The sequence below is a fragment of the Rhagoletis zephyria genome, unplaced genomic scaffold (genome assembly GCF_001687245.7).
Source record: "Rhagoletis zephyria isolate East Lansing unplaced genomic scaffold, Rhagoletis_zephyria_1.1 Rzeph_scaffold_01290, whole genome shotgun sequence".
NCBI lineage: Eukaryota > Metazoa > Arthropoda > Insecta > Diptera > Tephritidae > Rhagoletis > Rhagoletis zephyria.
Window position 1 is genome coordinate 28,463 of NW_016158374.1, and position 21,430 is coordinate 49,892.

Here is a 21,430-nt window from a genome sequence, read left to right on the forward strand (position 1 = left end):
TTTTTTACTTACTACTTAAGTTTAATACTACTACTACTACTAATGTGGTTTATAAATTTTTAATAAATGCGTTTAAACATTTGTTATTGTATTGTCCTTCCTTCAACCGATCGTATTTAATATAGAAGGGAAATGTTTCGACAAGCCTGATTAGAAATGTAGATCTAAGATGACGAATTTATAACAGGTTGGGAACTATAAAAAATGGATGCAGATCGAACTAGATCTCATCTGTCGAATTAGGAACTGGGTTTGGAACTAAAGAAAAGGGGATGCAGAACTAACTAGGTCTCATCTGTCGAATTTGGAACTGGTTCGGAACTATAGAAAAAGGGATGCAAAACGAACTAGATCTTATCTGTCGAATTTAGAACTGGTTCGGAACTAGAGCCAAAGGGATGCAACGGGGGACAATTGACACTTCCTAGGACATCGCAATGTTAAATTCGCCAGTCGCTAGCATGCAAAAGAGAATTAACGCGTACTAGTCATGGTTCCAAACGCACTAGAACCTAACCAGTTCCGCACTAGTTCGTTTCCCTACAGGATACTGTTATGTTCCCCTTATCTGCGTCTATTATGATAATGTTGTTTGTGACTACAATATAAAAAATTCGTTCAATTTAAAAAAATAAATTGTCCGATATAAATGTATGTAAAGAAGATGTACTTGTTTCGTTTGATGTCGTCTCTCTGTTTACAAATATACCAACAGTCGTAGCCTCAAGAATAATTATAAAAATGAAAAAAATAGAAAATATGACAATTACTACGTTTATTCGCACGTATTATTTGCATATAACAATTGGCAAAATGGTAAGATTTGCCATATAAACGATGAGCTAATTTTTTATTTGCAAATAACTAAATCACGCAAATAAGTATTGATTAGTGGTACTATTTGCAAATAAGCGCAAGACGCCGCCATTCTTAGGTTCATTTTCTTTTTCGATGGTCATCTTATTGCCTTTTTATAATCAAGACGTTGCCATTTTTAACTTTATTTTCTTTTTCGATGGTCATATTACTGCCTTTTTATAATCAGGCAATATTAAAAAAGAATTGTTCACCATCGAATGAACAGTGAGTTAGGTATTTGCAAATTATTTTTATTTGCAAATAGCTTACGTATAAACGTAGTAAATGATTCCTAAGAACAAGTTCCAAAATATTCCAGACTTTTGCCTCAAGGACAACAATTACTTCGTGTGTAACAATAAATTCTTTTCTCAAACCTTTGGAATGCCAATGGGCAACCCGCTTTCTCTCACTATTACTGATATTGTTATTAACGATTTACTTGACAATACCATTTTGGAGCTAAAACATTTAATATCGATATTAAATTTATAACAAAATATGTAGACGATATATTTGCAATAGTTAACCGCAAAGACGTGAATATAATCCTAAAAACCCTCAACAAATACCACCACAAACTCCAATTCACCATTGAATAACTCAGTGAGAGGGGAGACCAGTATGTTTGCATGTATGTATGTATATAAAAAAAATATTTATTGGACCAAAAAGTAGTGGGTAGGCACTGTGGCCAATGGTAATCAACTATTACCACCTCTGCATGGTTGTAAGCCATGCAGAGTCCGCAGAAGACTCCGGAAGCAGTGTCCGGAGGATGCATCAGACTAGGCCGAGCATACTTTGAAGTGCCATCTTATTGAAACTTAAGAAAGTTCAATTACTTGGCAGTTGAGAAGTGCATGTGCAAAAATTTCCTAAATTGCATAAAGGAAATTTTTGCACATGCAGCAGTACATAGCATGTATTTAGGCGCCTGGTGTTAGCAGACACGCCTAAACAACCATGGAAATGGAACATAAAGCCAGCATCCCCTTTCTTGACGTTCGCATCCACAGGGAAAGAAATAATCTCACACTGGACTGGTACTCAAAACCGCCATCTTCGGGTCTTTTGATAAATTTATTATCATCACAATCTAAAAAATACAAAATCAATACAGCTAAAAATTTAATACACAAAGTACTTACATTGAGTGACAAGAAATTTCATGACATAAACATAGAAAAACTCAAAAAGATTCTAAAAAGTAATAGCTACCCAGAAAAATTAACCCGCGACTTAATAAAACAAAAGTTACAGAAATAAACGGCCGCCAGTCGAGTAAAGTAACAACAAACACCACAAATCGATATTTCAGCGTTACTTACGTTCCGCAGTTGTCCGAGAACTTAAATCAACACATTGCCAAACACCCAAACATAACGCTAGCATACAAATCCAATTGCACTTTATCCACAATATTTACAAAAACAAAAACCCCCATAGAAATCAAAGAACAAAGTGCAATGGTAAAGAAGCCGAAAATTGCGACAAAGTGTACATCGGAACAACCAAGCGAGCCCTGGGTACTCGTCTTAGCGAACACGAAGCAGACATAAAATAAAATAATGTNCTTGCTAAAAAATCTTTTGTTACATTACTTTATTTTATTCTTTTGATTGTACATGCTAAATAAAAGCTTGTTTTTAAAAAATATTTTTTTTNGAACAAAGTGCAATGGTAAAGAAGCCGAAAATTGCGACAAAGTGTACATCGGAACAACCAAGCGAGCCCTGGGTACTCGTCTTAGCGAACACGAAGCAGACATAAAATAAAATAATGTAAAAAAAATATTTTTTTAAAAACAAGCTTTTATTTAGCATGTACAATCAAAGGAATAAAATAAAGTAGTGTAACAAAAGATTTTTTAGCAAGCAAATTTTGTCNCAATGAAAGAGAACAGAAGACTTGGCAAGCAAAATGTTTGCTTATGTTTTGTATAAACAACATACATATGTACATATAGCAGCAGTTAATTTTATTTAAAGAAATGGCGTGTCGTCCATTTCNACATAAAATAAAATAATGTAAAAAAAATATTTAACTTCTTCTGGCGGGGCGGCATCTGGAGTCTTTTAATTGTATCTCCTTGATATGATGCCTACAACGAGGTTCATATCTAGACTAGGAATAGCTTTGCTACACTACCGCCGCGGCGCGCCAGCAGCTTTAACAATTTTATAATGGTTTTACGTTCTTTGGCAAATTACGCTCTGTTAGCCATAAATCTTACTATTTTTTGACCGCCTTTGAAACAAGACCCCTGGACCATATGGAGAATTCATTTACATTTTAAATTGCTTTGTCATCGTGATTGGAACTATGCTGAAAATTTCAAGCCTCTAACTTGTCGGGAAGTCAGTTTAAAATCGATTGGATTGCGCGGGATGACCAAGTTAAATAAAAGCTTATAAAAAAAAACAAAGAAACAGCACAGCACTAGCGCAGCATATGAACACCAGTGGCCATACAGCTGATTTGGCGAACGCTAGAATAATTGATATAGAGAAAAGAGCAAAAACAAGAGCTCTGATCCAGTACTCCATGGACTTACAGGATTTTACAACGAAATTGCAGGAAAAATGTTCCCGTACTCCAAAATCCTGTAAATGAGAGCGTCTTTTGGAGAGTTGTGTAGAGAGTGAAGTTGCAAGATTTTACCCGAACTTTTTCTTCTGGTAAAATCATGAAAAGTGTCAAGCAATCACTGGTTGACGTTTTTACAGGAAAACTGTTTTTTTTGTTCCCGTGCTTTTTGTTGTTACTCACTTTTTACTCTCACTTCAGAGAGTAATTTTGCTGTTTGACAGTTTTACAGGATTTTTCACGAAAAGTATTGGATCAGAGCTAAGATTCACATTAGAAAGCTTAAGAATAATGCAGAAAAGGCACGATTGAGAGAATTCAAAGGTTACGCCGATCTCGGACCGCTATTCCTCTCCTAACGAATTTGACAGAATCGTTGTTTGCATGACGTCACACTTGTGCAACTTGTTTACGTTTTCCCTGCAACATTTTTTCTTCTTTTTCCATTCCCTGTAGGGAAACGAACTAGTGCGGAACTGGTTCGGTTCTGGTGCGTTTGGAACCATGACTAGCACGCGTTAATTCTCTTTTGCATGCTAGCGACCGGCGAATTTAACATTGCGATGTCTTAGGAAGTGTCAATTGTCCCCCGTTGCATCCCTTTGGCTCTAGTTCCGAACCAGTTCTAAATTCGACAGATAAGATCTAGTTCGTTTTGCATCCCTTTTTCTATAGTTCCGAACCAGTTCCAAATTCGACAGATGAGATCTAGTTCGTTCTGCATCCCCTTTTCTTTAGTTCCAAACCAGTTCCTAATTCGACAGATGAGATCTAGTTCGATCTGCATCCATTTTTTATAGTTCCCAACCTGTTATAAATTCGTCACCTTAGATCTATATTTCTAATCAGGCTTGTCGAAACATTTCCCTTTTATATTAAATACGATCGGTTGAAGGAAGGACAATACCATTACAAATGTTTAAACGCATTTATTAAAAATTTATAAACCACATTAGTAGTAGTAGTAGTATTAAACTTAAGTAGTAAGTAAAAAACAAAAGTGCGTTCTGCTTAAAAGTAAAAATATTAGTTCACTTTGTCTTACTTGTCTAAATTTAAGCATATTGATTTTTAAGTAAATTCAGTTCTTTTTAAGCTTATATGTATATGAAGTACTTCGAAAGTTTTTGTCGTACTTAACTTAAATAAGATATACAGTCAGTCAATAAAGTTTAGGTACAGTGAAGTTTTTACAATACCGGCAACTATTTTTTAAATATTTTATTTTTCCCTAATTTTTTATAAAAATATGGTTAGTTCTACACCAAAAACCCCAAAAATCAGAGTTCCAAACCTTATGCAAAATTAAAGAAAACTCTGCGAATTTCCACCCAAGTATTGCAATTTACACTCTTTAGAAAAAAGTTAAGTACTCAGTTATTAGCCCATTCAATTTTAGTATAACAAAGTGCAAGTTTGAGGTAGCTAGGACTTACCATTGATATTTAGCAATTTTTTTTTTGTTGTTTGGTAAGTCCTAGCTTCCTCACACTTGCACTTCATTATACTAAAATTGAATGGGCTAAAAAACTTTTTCTAGAGAGCGTAAATAGAAAGTGAATTATTTTAATGAAATTTTGCAGAATTTTCTTAAATTTTGCACAAGGTTTGGAACTCTGATTTTTGGGGATTTTGTTGTAGAATTGACCATATTTTTATAAAAAATTACCGAAAACTAAAATATTTAAAAAATAGTTGCCCGTATTGTAAAAAATTCGTTGTACCTAAACTTTATTGACTGACTGTATTAAGGTAGCTGTGCTGGATTGCATAAAAAAAAAATTAATTTGTCTTTTCTTAAAAAAAAGGTAGCTCTGGTGGCTTGCATTTTTAAATAAATTTAGTGAGAAAGTGATAATTATTTTGACATTTTTTTTTAAATGCCTCTTTTTCTGCAACTGCATTGCCTTTCTCAATTGTCCTTCAGGATCTTGGCCTTTGTTTATGGAATCACTAAGTATAATGATTATTAAGCAACTCAAAAACTATACCAGCGTGATTACCGACGTATCCTTTTGAGAGGTAGCCGCACCCTTATAAAAGGAATAAGACCCAAACTTTTCAGGTAAAAATTTCAGTAGGTTGCGTCTGTATGGCCTTTGCAATTTTATAAATTATTATTATTTTTAAGTAGAAAAATAAAACTCAAAATTAATGATAATCTCTGCGCGAAAAAATAAAAATCATAAAATAATCGTTATTTGTAATTCCAAAAATAAAAATAAAATAATAATTATTCCCGTTTGAGCGAAAAAATAAAACTCAATAATAATGATTAAATGTTGATTTAAATTATTTTTCTCATAATGATTACCTTCCCTGCGTTTAAAATTTGAAATAAAATAGTTTAGTGAAAGTACCACATTTCACTGCTTTTGGACTGGTGCGGGACTAGTTACTATCGGACTGGTTCGTTTTTGGCGAAAAAGAACTAGTACTGAACAAGAAATTTGGTTCACTAGTTCGTGTTTTCCCTACAGGGTTCTTGTTCACGTTTTGGCATTTCCCTCTCGCAATTGCACCAGTGTGACATCACACAAAAGTTATTCTCAAAAATCCTTTCTGATCGGCGCAATCTTGTATTCTATCATTCTTGCAGAAAAGGGACAATGCAACGAACAAGAAAGAGGTTACTGATGACATCGCTGCAGTCTATTTATTATGTTTATAAATATTAGTAATATTCAGTTCAGATAGGGTTGGGCACGCTGCACTAAATTTTCAACTCACTCAGCATTTCATTACCACTATTCGTGTAGTGGTAGTGAAATGGGAAATGCATTACCACTTATAGTGAAAGTTCGATTTCACTATCACTATGTACTAGTGAAATTTGAAATGCACTATCACTAACCAATTTGAAATGAACTACCACTAACCATACAGAGGTAGTGAAATTTGGAATGCACTACCACTAACCATACAGTGGTAGTGAAATTTGAAATGCACTACCACTAAGCATATAGTGGTAGTGAAATTTGAAATGCACTGCCACTGAAGCCCTAGTGGTAGTGAAAATCTCGATCTAGTGCAGCGTGCCCAACCCTGAGTTCAGACAAAACTACCACAAGCGTTGGTAACGATTTTTAGTTTTACGTTTAAAATTTTAAATTTAAATGTACTGTAAGTTTACAACTCTTTTGTGTTAAACTTAACTATTTATTTTTTGTGTATTCATACGTTTATTAGTTTTTTGTTGTTTTGTTAATGTTTTATATTTATTGCTGCGCAGGTAAATAAACGAAAAAATCCCCTGAAAATGCTTAAAATCTTAGCGAAACATCGGGAAAAGGCTAAATAAAGTCTTTTTATTTACACAACGGTTAGATCGGAAAAACCTAACATATATCACAATTTCAACAATACTAAACTGATCGGAAAAACAAAACAAATACAAAAATATTTATTCTTGATTAATTAATTAAACGGTTTACGATTAATCAGCTTATTTGATTATTTGATTAATCGCACATCCCTATTTGGGAATATTTGTCGATAAGATTTCTCTTTGGTCAAACTTTTATGTGAATAAAACTTTCACTCTTCATTTATTTAGTTTTTAATATCTATATTGCATGTGTAATATATCATAAAAAAGTTAATTCATTGTCTATTGTGTAGATCAGCGAATCTGCTTTATATCTATTAAATTTTTATACATAAAGTTCATTTTAGCACTACCAGACTACTTTCCCTACTACCTTTTCACAAAAGGGGATAAAATTGTTAGCCGCTTTCTCTTTACTTCTGAAATGTAACCTTACAAGGCAGTCGATTGACACAAATGTCAATGGCTGCGGTTCTTCATACATTCCGGATAATCCCATTTCACAGCCGGAATAAACAGAATGCGTTTGAAATATACGTCAACATATCATCAGGAACGTTCTAAAGAATAAATAAACAAAAAAGTTTATTCCAAACGTTCAGAATGAATAAAGAAATGCAGCCAATATTTATCCAACCTTAGCGATTCAAAAAATTGTGTTCTCCATAATATGCACGATTTCCACTGAACTTGTGGGGTAGTGTTTTTGGGGTGTTTTTAACGTGTTTTCCCCGGTAAGCCTACTCCACGACTTATTGTAGTCCTGTTTAACTAAATGATATTGCATGAAATAAAAAATAGTACCACTGGAATTGATGAAAGCGGTGTGACTAAAAATAATTAGAGAAAACTATTCATCTAATTGATAATTACAATAGTTTACAAGAAATCCCACCTGTGGCACTACACCATCACTTCTTATGTAAATTTTTCCGTTGAATCTGAATATTGAGTCAAAATATCATAAACTTTAATAGTTTTGAGATATACATAGCTAAATTTCAATTTTTAGAGATGTGAAATAGTGCATACACGTAATTGCATATTTTTTTATATAGCTGACGAATCTTAAATTTCATTCTGCAATAGTTAAGCTTTTTTAATTTAATATCTGTTACGTAAACGATATTTTCCAACTGGATTGGTAGTTTAGGAGCTAATCATTGATTCATCGGCAATTTTGCGTAATTAAAAAACAAAATTTCATAAGTTAATTTCGGTAAAAATATCAATTTGAAAGAACCTGTTAACTTTTGGGTGCTTTCACGTCAAAGCATTATCTTTCATAAATACAATAAGGGCCTGCTCATCTAAATTGAATAATAAATGTAGAAGTTATAGGCACTATGATCTACACTTTCGTCTCATTTATTTTTATGACAAACCGTACCATTCGGCTGAAAAATGCGAAAAAGCAATTTATGTGACTTTTGACCTTGAATTTTTTTGCAGACGTATGATCGATGGGGTCTTTTGACATTTAATTCATAATGGTATTCGCAACACTCTTACTGATTTTCAGCTTTATGCGAAGTATTGTAAGCTTACCCCTATTTATATTGCAAAATCAGAAATTTACAGCTGATTTTAATATAAATATTTTTATTTTAATATCATAAAATTAAAACCGTGGGGCTCACGTGACAGACGTAAATTATTTATAACGAATTTGCAAACATTTCAAATTCAAAACTTATCAAGATAAATTCAATGGATGAAGTAAAAATTATTTTCTACTTCTTTTCTATTTATAGAAACGTGGTATATTAAAAATATGTATTTCTATTTGATTTTTTTTTCATTATATTAAAGTTTGCATAAAAAGACTTGGAATTTGATTTTATCAAACATTTTATGAATTAATTAAATATGTTTTACCCATAAATAAAATGTAAAATTGAGTAATAAATTACTCTTTTTTTAAGTAAAATCGCAATTATCTCTGAAAGTATTATTCCTACATAATTTGGTCGGCCGCTGTGGTGTAGTGGTAAGCAGTGCGCGCTTTCACTCATCAGCACCTGGGTTCAAGACCTGGTCAAAGCACCATCGCAAAAAAATATAGAAAAAGGTTTTTTCTTAACAGCGGTCGTCCCTCGGCAGGCAATGGCAAACCTCCGAGTGTATTTCTGTCATGAAAAACAGCTTCTCATAAAAATACAATCGCCGTTCGGAGTCGGCGTAAAACTGTAGGTCCCTCCGCTTTGTGTGACAACATCAAGGCGCACGCCACAAGTCGGAGGAGAAGCTCGGCCAAACACTAACATATGTGTAAGCGCCAATCTATTATTATATTATTAATTTGGTATGAAAGCGTTTTTTGTAGAGCATTAAATTTGCGATCGAACACATTGAACTTTAATGGACTTGGGCAAGCCTAAGATATTGACCAAATTTTTTTAATCTTTCACATGGATTTTTTGTAGACCATAAACAACCATATGTTTGCCATTAGCAATAGAAATTGTAAAAGAGCGGCTTTTCGGCCCACTCTACTTATCAGGTACTACGTTTATAAGTAAGCTATTTGCAAATAATAATAATTTGCAAACACCTAAATCACTGTTTAAACGTTGCCATTTCTCGCTATCTTTTCTTTTTCGATGTTGATATTATTGCGATTTTATAATCAAGCAATATTTAAAAAGAATTTTTCTCCGTCGAATATACAGTGAGTTAGGTATTTGTAAATTATTTTTAATTGCAAATAGCTGACGTATAAACGTAGTATTCGTTATTTGCAAATAAATAATTAACGCATCGTTTATGCGGCAAAGTTTACCATTTTATAATTTGTTATTTGCAAATAATACGTTATAAACGTAATTTATGATTGAGCGGATTTTTTTCTTTTACATTCTAGATGCAACACATCAAGAAGCGATTTTGGAAGCTATTGAAGTCATCGAAAAACGCACTTGTTTGAAATTCATCGCTGCTAATGAAACCTCAAACCATTATGTAGCTATCTCTTCTGAATCGGGTGGTTGTTATACGGCCGTCGGTTATCAAGCTAAAGTACAGACAATGAACTTGGAAAACTATCCTGTCGGCGAAGGCTGCTTTCGTCCGGGCACTATATTGCACGAATTCATGCATGCGCTCGGTTTTTATCATCAGCAAAGTGATAGCGATCGTGACAGCTATGTCACGGTACACTATGAGAATATAACTCCTGGGAAGGAATTCAATTTTGTTAAGTACAGCAGAACAATTGTGACAGATTTCAATGTGGGTTACGATTATGATAGTTGTCTGCATTATCGGTCTCGTGCTTTTTCGGCAAATGGAAAAGATACTATAATACCGTTGGATTCTACGGCACGCATTGGTCAGAGGGAATATTTAAGTGAAAAAGATGTAGCTAAGATTAATATTATGTACAAGTGTCCTATATTGATTTGATGTTGAGGGCATATTTAGTTCTACGCATGATAAAAACATAACAAGGTAAAACCATTGAGAGGCAGTCTGACATTTACCAACAATATAATTTTAAAATTCAAAACTCAAACTCACACACACATTCTCATTTTCAATCTCAAACAACAACAATTGTGAAGAATTTAGTTTTTTTGTTCCCAATTTTTATGACAAAATATTTTTTTATTTTAACTTTTATTTCAACATAGATTGATTAAAAGAAAAATACTGATAAAAATAAAATATTTCGCACAAACAGGGTTGAAATTTTGAAATTCCTGCCTGTATTTTGTTTGTAAGTCAAATATTGGTGGCATTGTGCTACTATGATTGAACGGCCGAGTAATCATAGTCAACTTATGTACAGCAGTCGAAAAAATTATAGCCGCATCAAATTCTTACAAGTTTTAAAATATTATTTTTGTTGTTATTTAATTTTGGTTAGTTGTTAATAGTTCATTCTTTAACAACATCCGTATAAATACAAGTTTAAAGGCAGTGTCACACGAATTAAATAACAGTAAAAATAATACGTTAAAACTTGGCAAAAACTGGTTCGGCTATAATTTTAGACCACTGTATGTATTTTTATGACATTTCTCTCTTTTGAACACCGACTATAATGTCAAATGATGAAAAATCTTTAACCCTTTTCAAGTTGGAATTTACTATTTTTCATTAAAAATTCAATTACGTGCTGTGAGATAGTTTTGAGTTGTGTGATTTTTTTTTTCGACCACATCCATTTATAGATACATATACAAAAATTAAAAGGAGCAGGAACTACGAGCGTTGCATTGTGTGTGACAAGAGCCAAGACATTCACAGTTCAAGATGGCTCCTCGATGAGTATGGTCGTGTTGACCTGTCGAGTTTTGTTAAAGCAAATATCTGATTAATTTACACATAAAAATTTCATATTTTTTTCATTAAATACAAAACTAAAAGTTTTAAAACAAGAAGATAATACTACATATAATATAATAATTACATAAGTAATATACGTTTATATAAAGAGAGTTGATACAAAAATTAAATGAAAATGTTTAAGCGTACCGTTGATACGGTACTATCGTATGAACAAAGTAACTGAAATAAAAAATTAACATGCATAACTGTTCCACATAACGTAACAGAAAATTTTTTAGTCAACCTAAAATTATAATTTGACGAATAATTATAAAATTATCAAATTGGAGGAATAACCTGGCGATATGAGGACATAGTTCCATGCCATTAAAATACAATAAATTACCAAATTAGAGGAATAACCTGGCAACATGAGGACTTAGTTCCCAGCCATTTAAATTTTAGTTTTAATCTTAATAATACATTCTGACATAACTAACAATTGGAGGAATAACCTGGCTACTTGTGGACCATTAAATCACAGTACACTTTTTAATTTGTTATAACTGAGGAAGAATTGAAAGGAATAAGACGTATGATACATATAAGCAGAAACCTTTGCACGTGGTACTGGCCCTCAGCGGTACGGTTGCCAGACGCACTGATTTTATCAGTACAGTACTGATTTTTCAACCCTTGTACCGATTTTATTCATTTCTTCAATCAGTACGCTAATGTCCTGATTTTTCAAAATTTGTACTGATTTGTACTGAATTTTCAATTCAAACAAAATACTTTAGGAATTTCTTAAGGTTTTTACATAACGTTGGAGCTTCCTTAAACTGTACTGTGAAAAGTAAGAAGAAAATAATTTAATTATAGTTGGCATGTTTCAGAGAATATTTGATATGCCCAAGAAATTAATACAACAAAAATATCAATCGTTTTATGGGCATATCGCCGGGTCGTTACGTACCAGTTGCGATAATATGATGGAGGTTAACTTATTTTAAAAGAAGGCTGACGTTTTTTGTCGAGTGTTGCTAGTTATCTCGAAAATAACTTTCAGTTTAATAACTAAAACAGTTTGAAAAAATATGTAATTTTGTATTTCTTTTTCAATATCATACTCAAACAAAGCAACTGAGATGATCTTAAGTACAAAGTCTGCTTGCTGGCGCAAAGAGAGAAACCCGTTTCTAATAAAACTTTTTTAAAAAGAACTTCAAATTAAAAGTAATTTTAAAATGCAATATATAGAATTATTTGACTATTTAAACACTGAAGGTGGAAATGATCTCATTATTGCTATGCAAAAATGTCATAAATATAAAATAATTTATTGGCTTCTGTGTACACTCATGTTAAACTGAATAACACTTTTATTTTTTTATGAACTATATTTTATTAATATACCAAAATATTGTTAAAAACAACTACTCTGGCATTTTAAAGTATTATCTGATACTTACATTCACAACTTTGCTTTGAATAAAAATGTACTGAAAAGTACTGATTTTTTTGGCATTAAAATGTCTAACGTACTGATTTCGCGCATAAAAAATCTGGCAACCCTACTCAGCGGTATTACCATCGTGTATCAGTGGAGCGACGATTGAATACAGCATTTGGAAAACAACATATTAAGATATACACCTTGAAAGTAGAGGAATAACCTGGCGGTGGTTTTATATAAACCGGCCAACCTACTCAAATATTAAATCATTTTTTTTTATAAGTGAAGGATGTTTTTTTAGAATTAAATATTTAAATAAGAAACTAAACGCGCAAAAACATTGGACTAATAGAAACAAAAAAATTTTAAAACAGTTTCATAAAACATTTATTTCATCAATGTCAAAATGATGTGTTTGTTGTAAACAAGGCGAATTCATATTACAACAAACACATCATTTTGACTTTAAGAAATACCGCGGCGAAAATCTAAATTCACCATTAACACCACCTTGTATAAATTCGCCTTGCACATCGCCAGTAACACCGCTTTGCATAAATTCGCCTTGGCTTTATCGCTTCATTTTCATGCCATTTGGCTAACTTATAGAAATTTTCAAAGGTAAATTTTCAACTAAGATAGTGTCAAATCTTTCATCTCGCTCTTATTACTACACCTGGGGGGAGATTCTGTAACCAGTTAGCGACTATTTTCGGATCGGTATCGGCTTTTGTTGACGTATGATATGATTCGAAATTTGTCGCTAACTGGTTACAGAATCTCCCCGCTTGTTTTAATTTCACCGCACTGAAAATAAAATTTCGCAAAAATGCTACGAAAAGCTTTCGTAGTCTTGGGTTTTGTACAATGTACGAAAATTTCGTTCATTATACGAACACATTTTTCACAACGAATCAAGATTTTACGAACCATTCGTAAATTTAACGAAAGGAGTTTTAGTACAATTTATGAGAACTTTCGTTTATTTTACAAAACACATGCGTAAATTACCGAACAAATCTCTGTATCAATAATTTTGTATATTGTACGAAGGCATTCGTAATCTTTACGTGTGGTTTTAAAATATACGAAATCTACAATTCTGCATTCGTTTTATTTATTAAATACTTTCGTACACAGTACTAATGCAGAAACATGTTCTTTAAATTCGTAAAATATACGAATATTTTCATGCAATATACATAAATATGTACTAAATTGCCGGCAGTTTAATATTTCATCATACTTTTATGTACCGCGTGTCATTGCGAAATTACCTGTTGGCTGCTGTGAGACGTACAATATAAATTTAAACGTTTTATAAATTATTAAATATTAATATGTGATTTGGTTTTTATAATCTTTCGTGGAGCTATCGATGAACCGTAAACATTGCTAAAGGTGAGTTGTGAATTTTATGTTTTGTTTTTTCTTGCTTTTGTTCGGTTTCTTTTTATTGTTGCATATAGAGCGTTAACACATCGTCGGTCCCTACGAAGAGTAGCACATTTCACTATTAGCGTGGAAGACTAGCTCTTTTCATTATTCGCGGTGAAAAGTAGAACATTTCAGATTTTTGTGTGGAAGACTAGCGCATTTCACTATTCGCGTGGAAGACTAGCACATTTCAAATTTTTGCGTGGAAGAGTAGCACATTTCACTATTTGCGTGTAAGAGTAGAACATTTAAGGTTTAAAATAAATCATAAAGGCATAATTTATATTGGAAATTAAGTGCTTATTTTATATTTCTATAACTGTATTATAAAATTCATGAAATTCAGACGGTATATAGCGTTTAGTGATCATTTGCTGGAGATCATCCACTTTTTTTTTAAGGCATTTTTCCCCTTTAAGCTTTATGCATTTCATATTGTTTTATGGTTAACCATTGAAAATTTGTTTTCAGTATGTTCAATTTCAATTAAAATAAAGTTCATTAAAAAAAAACATGTAAGCCCACGCTCAAAATTTTGTAGAAATCTAAAAAAAAATCAACTAATTTTCATTCAAATTTCAAATTTATTTACTCAGAAGTGCTAAAAGTTTTTTGAGTATGAAGCTTTATAGCCGATTCAGTTGTAGTGTGATAATGTGCAAGTTTCGAGAGCCTTAAAATTACCTTTGATTCTTTTTGTCGCATTTGCTCCCATATAACGAATAAACACAATTTATTTTTATATGGAAGAAAACCGCAACAACGGAAATTTTTAGCCACTTGAAACTTCCACATTATTGCAATAAAATTGAAAGGGCTTCAAATCTATATACTCAACAAATTCTGAGAAAATAATTTTGAAATTTGGATGAACATTTTTAGTTTTTTTTTAGTTTTCTACAAAGTTTTAAATTTAGGTTTATATGGATTTTTTCAGAGAAGGAACTTTATTTTAATGAAAATTCTTAAAAATAAATAAATAAACAAAAGTGGAAAGCAATATCACTTTGAAATGAGGTGCTCTTGATATGACTGCATGTACATTAGGGTCGTCCAAAACAGTAAAGTCGGAATTGTAATGCTCTCACCCCCTAGGATTGTTCTATATAGAAAAAAAGCATACCCCTTTTTTTATTTTAAAATCAAAAAACATTTAGAGGTCGCTCAAAGCGCTCAAAGATTTCCATGTATTTTTATAAGTATGGGAAAAAACAACTTTTCGTAGAAATGGTATAAAATTCTTGAAAATTAATATTTTTCGATTGGAAAACTGTGGTTCTCTTCAGGAGACTTACAATAATAATACCCAATTATTTATTTAACCATTTTTTAATACTAACGATTTTTTATTTGTCCCTCCATAGCATTTTTCGGGGTTTTTGTGGGTTTTTGGCGGACCTATAAATTATAGTTGCAATGAAAAAATGGTTAAATAAACAATTTGGTATTATTACTGGGAATCTTCTGCAGATGAAAAGAGTTTTCCGATAGAAAAATATGTATTCGTTTTTTTAAATTCTATACCATTGCTGCGAAAAGTTTTTTGATTTCAAAATAAAAAATGGGGGTATATTTTTTCGGTATAGAACAATCCTAGGTGGTGAGAGCATAAAAATTCCGACTCTAATTATTCACATGCATTTTTGGACCACCCTAATGTACATATATGTTTCTCGTATTCATAAATAGATTCCCTGCGGAAGACGCGAATATGCGCCAAAATAAGTAGGAGTATTCTATTTGTAATAAAAGACCGAGAAATAATTATAACACACATATATGTTTGATTTTTGTACGGCTGCTGGTACCACTTTGTATGAATTCGCTACTATTCTACGCGAGAATCTGAAATGTGCTACTCTTCCACGCAAAAATCTGAAATGTGCTAGTCTTCCACGCAAAAATCTGAAATGTGCTAGTCTTCCACGCAAAAATCTGAAATGTGCTAGTCTTCCACGCAAAAATCTGAAATGTGCTAGTCTTCCACGCAAAAATCTGAAATGTGCTAGTCTTCCACGCGAATAGTGAAATGTGCTAGTCTTTCACGCGGGAATCTGAAATGTGCTACTTTTCGACGCGAATAATGAAATATGCTAGTCCTCGACGCGAATAGTGAAACGTGCTAGTCTTCCACGGTAATTTGAGATGTGCTACTCGTCGTTGGGAGCGACGACATAATCTCCATCAGAAAACATCATTCCAGACACCGATAATAAATAATCCAAAACAAATATTTAATGTTTGACCGCAATACAAATTGCCTGAGAGTTTTCGTTAGGTAAGACTAAAGCTCATTCTTATTTACTTTATTTCATTAAAATTATTTCTATTTTGTAGATTGAGCCGGATTTCGTCTTTTTATTCGGAACCAGAAATGAGGTCTTTGATAACCTCATTGATTTTTTTAATTTACTTTCGGATAATAGTGTTTGTTTTTTCGATGTTGGTCTGAAACTGGACTTGAACCCAGACCAGGCGGAATGGTAGCGCGCACTGCCAAGCACTACACCACAGCGGCCTCCAATCGGAATACAAATTAAAAATAATGAATATTTATTTAATTTTAAACTGTATGAATTGTACTCCAGTGTAAAAGAGAATCAACAGTGTTTTTACTTGGTAACACAAATTCACCATAAAACTATAGGCGGATGAATAGCGCATTTATCTGCCTACACCCGTATTTTTCAATTAAAATTTAGCTATCCTATACAAGTTTTTGGATATTTTAAACAAGTTTGTAAACTATAAAAACCAAAGCTCAAATGATAGCGCTACACTTTCATTATAATTTGATCATTAATGGTAAGCGTTTTTTTCAAAACATTTTGTTAAACAAAAACGCTTAAAATTTACCATAAAAATATAATAAAAGTGTTGTGTTATAACTCGTACTAAGATTTTTACAGTGTGGTGAATTAAAGCAACCACCGCAAGTTTACCAAAATAATTTCGTTAAATATACGAATTAAATTTGTGCATTTTACAAAAATTTCGTAAAAAAACAAAGAAATAATACGAAATTCTTTAGTAAATAGTACGAACGCATTCGTAAAATATACTAATGATCTGATGTCTAATATGTATTTTCGTAGAATGTACGAAAGCGGTTTTGTACAATTAACGAAAACTTTCGTGGCTCAAAATGACGAAAAATTTCGTAAGATGTACGCAAGTTTTCGTTATATTTACTCAGATTTTATTTTCAGTGCATGATGCATTTCAATTGATGCTAATTTGTAGCAAACATAGCACTCGCACCTCAACTCAAAGGGTTAATTTGTATGTTTACAGTTTTTTGACATAACTAGGTACAAGAGAGTTCGAGCTAGTTGTCACTACCATGATAAAAACATTACAAGGTAAATTCATTCTCTCAATTCGTCGGCCATGATTTTTTTCTGACGCTTGCCAGCATTTTAAAATCATATAAAATTGTAAATAAATAAATAAAATTGTTCACAATTGTTGTTGTTTGAGGTTGAAAGTGAGAATGTGAGTGAGTTTGAGTTTTGAATTTTTAAATTATATTGTTGGCAAACGTCAGACTGACTCTCAACGGTTTTACCTTGTTATGTTTTTATCATGGTCACTACCAAGGTGTATTAAACAAGGTGTGATTGACAACTCAATGCGGCTCTCTTTCAAGGTACTATAATGTCAAAAAGTATAAACAAACGAATTAACCCTTAGTGATGCATGTATCTTATCAGCACTGATGCCCTAGGCTTTTATTTCGATTATAGTTTTGTTTTACTTACATTACTTACATCACATATAATTTGTCAATAAAATAAAACAAATTGTTTATAAAATCGTTTTAGCAATTTTCTTGTTTTTAGTTGCCCAAGTTTTATGCTTTTGTGCGTTTATTTTTATATTTAAATTTTTTATCCTAAACATTATTTGACACTTATAAAAGTATGATTTTACATTTTTTACCAATTTTATATGTGAGCTTAACTCTACCAATTTTGAAATTAAATTTTTTTCATACGAAATAGTTTTCCATTAAAGACCTTGCTTCGAGCGGTTTTAATTTAAGCTCTTCCATACTTGCTTGCATGGTTTAATTATTCCGGTAAGCCGAAATATTTCTGTTAGCAACGTGCATTCTAAAGAGTCGTCTGTTTGAGTTTGGGCATCAACAAAGAATGTATCCTGATCGCGTACTAAGTCCTCACTTGTATCAGGTATTTCGTATGGCATTGGGACTGCGCCTGGGTATAAACGAGCTCGTTGGAAAGTGTTTGATTTGGACATCACTTTCCTTGAAGTGGTTTTCACAAACGCGAGATGAATCACGTAGTACAACAGCACAGCTTTCTTCCCATCGCTGCCGTCTTAATTCGCAACTAGGTGGTTTAAAACATCGCACTATTTGCGTGTCCTGACTTTTATCGCATACAGCGCACCGTTCAACATTTTGCTCCGCTTCATCTTGGTTTCCTTACATTAAATATTTAAGCAAAGTCGAACGTATTTACTTATTACCAAACTTAAATGTACTTACTTGCTCTTCTCGGCGGTTTATCTCTTAACAATTTTACGTTTATTAAGAAAATTTGTTGCTTGAAAATTTTGCGTGTATTTTATTTTGTTTTTTAAATTCAAATTTGAAAAAAAACACATTCTAAAATGGGTTAACAATTAATTTCAATTTGACGTTATAGCCTGTTTCTTATGAGAGCAATGTCAAAATCAATCACACTTTGTTGAATACATTTTGGTCAGTACTACCTTATTACATATGCCTTGCTATATTGTTTGAGAAACTTTCCCACCATAAAATAAATAATAAATAAATGGGTTTGAAACCTACTTTATTATTTTTATTTTTTCTCTCTGATGTCAGGATTTATTTTAAAGGTCTTTGTAATTTCAAACATATGAAATGAAAGAGGAAATTTCTTTAGAATTAAATATAAATTAAAATTTTTTAAGCTGACAAAGCTAAACCGACCAAATTCGAGGATGCTATCGACTTTTTATAAGTCCTTAAACTATAATTTTTTCAAAAACCAATATTGCGAAATTTCAGGGATACAATTTTAAAAGGACATTTTCAATACTTATCAGTCCTTATGCACCAAACAATTGAATACGCTTAAACTCTACAGAATTTCCTCTTTAATTTGGAACCCATACTTCTGCTCTAAGGACATTTCACTGAATTTTTTAATCATTTTTGAATTACTGACGTCAGAGTGAAAAACTTAAAACGCAATTTTACTATATTTGGCCTTGGTTTCGCGAATATATTGATTTTTGTGTGTGAAATTTACTACCACACGGTGTTATGTGTATAATAACCCAGACATTCATAAATATTACTTATTAAATAAAAAAAAAAGAAATATAGCCAATACTGGTCAAGAAAAGGAGTTTCTATTACTGCCATCAGTGGAAATTACAAATCCCGAAAACCCTGGGATTAACACCTACAAACCTGCCCCCCCCCCCCGTAAATATGGCCTTGGTTTAAATAAAAAATAATAAATATGTAAAAATATATAAACAACCTAAAAATTGTCCTGGAAAGTGATAAGTGCAAGCTTTGTGGTAGCCGGAGTATTTGAATAAGCAGCAAGAGATATAAATATTACACTTGAGGCGATCACCGTAACCTCTCTTAAAAGATACATATACTCGATAGTGGCACCATCGACTGTTTTCGAGAGCTTTATAGACAACCAATCGATGGTTTATTTGGGTGACCCGTTAAATAGAAGAGGGCTACACAAATATTATTAACCGACTTCCAAAAAAGGAGGACGTTATCAGTTCGTCGGAATATTATTTTTTATGTACATATGTTACCGCATAACTTTGGACCACGTCAACCGATTTCGATAATTCTTTTTGCATCGGTAAGGTAGTTTCTCAGTTTCTCCCTTAATAATCTAGTTAAGATCCATTCAGCGGATCATGAGATATATATATATATATATATTTTTTTTTATATGAGAGTTGAGTCGGGTTTTTTTGCTAAAAATTACTTGTTTTATTTACACATATTATAGTGAACGGATTTAAGAGCTAAAAAAATACAAATTTTTATTTACTTTCAAACTAATAGTTCATTTCCACCAAGCCTTAACTGCAGTTTATGCCTATTGAAAAAGAGAGATATCACCTTGAAGGGGGTAATTGTTCATGGTAAGTATAAGAAAACAAAATTAAAATTCCAAAAAGTAAGAAATAAACCCTGCCAATTACCCCATGTGAAAATTATTTCAACAACGTCGAAAAACATCGATACATCGAAAATATCGATGTTTTCTGTAAACTGACATCTCCAGTGCATTGAACCGGCAAACATCGATTTGTCTGAAATTCAAAGAAGCAAATTAATAGCTTATAAAGTTTTAGTGTAATAAAGTGCAATTTGCAATTGCTTTGATTCATAATATTTTTTTTTTGCTGACTTGCAATTTGTTATATTAAAATTTTATGATCTATAAAACTTTATACCCAAAAATGTTCAAAAGACTTACATGTATTAAAAAGTTCAAAATATTAATGACAATTTGTTAAATTTTTCTATATTTTGAATAAAGTTTGAAATATTGTCGCAGGGTTTTGGTCAAAGCATGAACAATATTTTTATAAAAAACTAGCAGACCCGGCGAACTTCGTCCCGCCCAAAATTAATTTTTTTACTGAAATATTTTGGTCCAACATTTTCACCAACAATTCACGTTCACGGTGTCCAGAGATACATTTATCTGCTAATATTTATTACGGTTTAGTGGTTGTCAGAAGGCATATTTCCATTGTCGTCTTTAATAAACTAACGAAAGTGTACGTTCGTGAAGAAGTTCTTGAAATTCTCCAATGATCTGGCGTTTCACAGCACAATTAATCGCAAAACGAAATGAATTTGAAGAACTTTTTCCCATTCTCTCCCTGGCAGAAGCAATGATCCGGTTCGATGGTGAATCTGTCCTTGAAACTGTATGGTATAGTTGGTGGCAACTTAAAAATTGGTGAGTATCGTTGTTCTACAGAAATCCTATATACACAGACTTATTTGAGTCGAAATACCTTAGAGCTCATATCACGGGAGCTCAGCATACTCGGTGGTCAATGTTGCCGTTTTGGTTACTTTTAACCAATTTATTATTATTTTTTTCTTGCCTGTGAAGTTGTTAAGAGTTTTCTCGTTTCGGTTATTTTTTAATATATACTGTAGTTTTTAATTGACATAGGCAAGCTACACTAGCTACCAGGGCTATCGGCTTAGTCAGTATATGAAATTAAGGTATTATTTTAAATCAGATGTGCAATATTAACGTTTTTTAGAAAGCTGTAGATAGTTTTCACATTATTTTCTGAAGGGTTGGAAAGGAGTTCGATCGGGCTTTTGTCCTCAAAGCATTGGTCGCGAGCTGAACGAGGAGCAGGGCAGTGTAGTAGGATATGGTTGATGGTTAAGACGGAAATATTACAGAAAATACACGAGGGTTGGCGTGAAGATTCCAAAAGAT

At 32.4% G+C, this 21,430-nt stretch overlaps 1 protein-coding gene across 1 annotated transcript in view; it reads left to right on the plus strand.

Annotated features, from left to right (window-relative positions):
* LOC108363504 (zinc metalloproteinase nas-13-like) overlaps positions 1–10,274 on the plus strand; it is a 19,263-nt gene extending 8,989 nt beyond the window's left edge. The window contains exon 3 of the mRNA XM_017616881.1: positions 9,639–10,274. Coding sequence (XP_017472370.1) covers positions 9,639–10,180 — 542 coding nt within the window. The 3' untranslated portion in view covers positions 10,181–10,274. The remainder of the gene's footprint in view (positions 1–9,638) is intronic.
* The last annotated feature ends 11,156 nt before the right edge of the window (positions 10,275–21,430 follow it).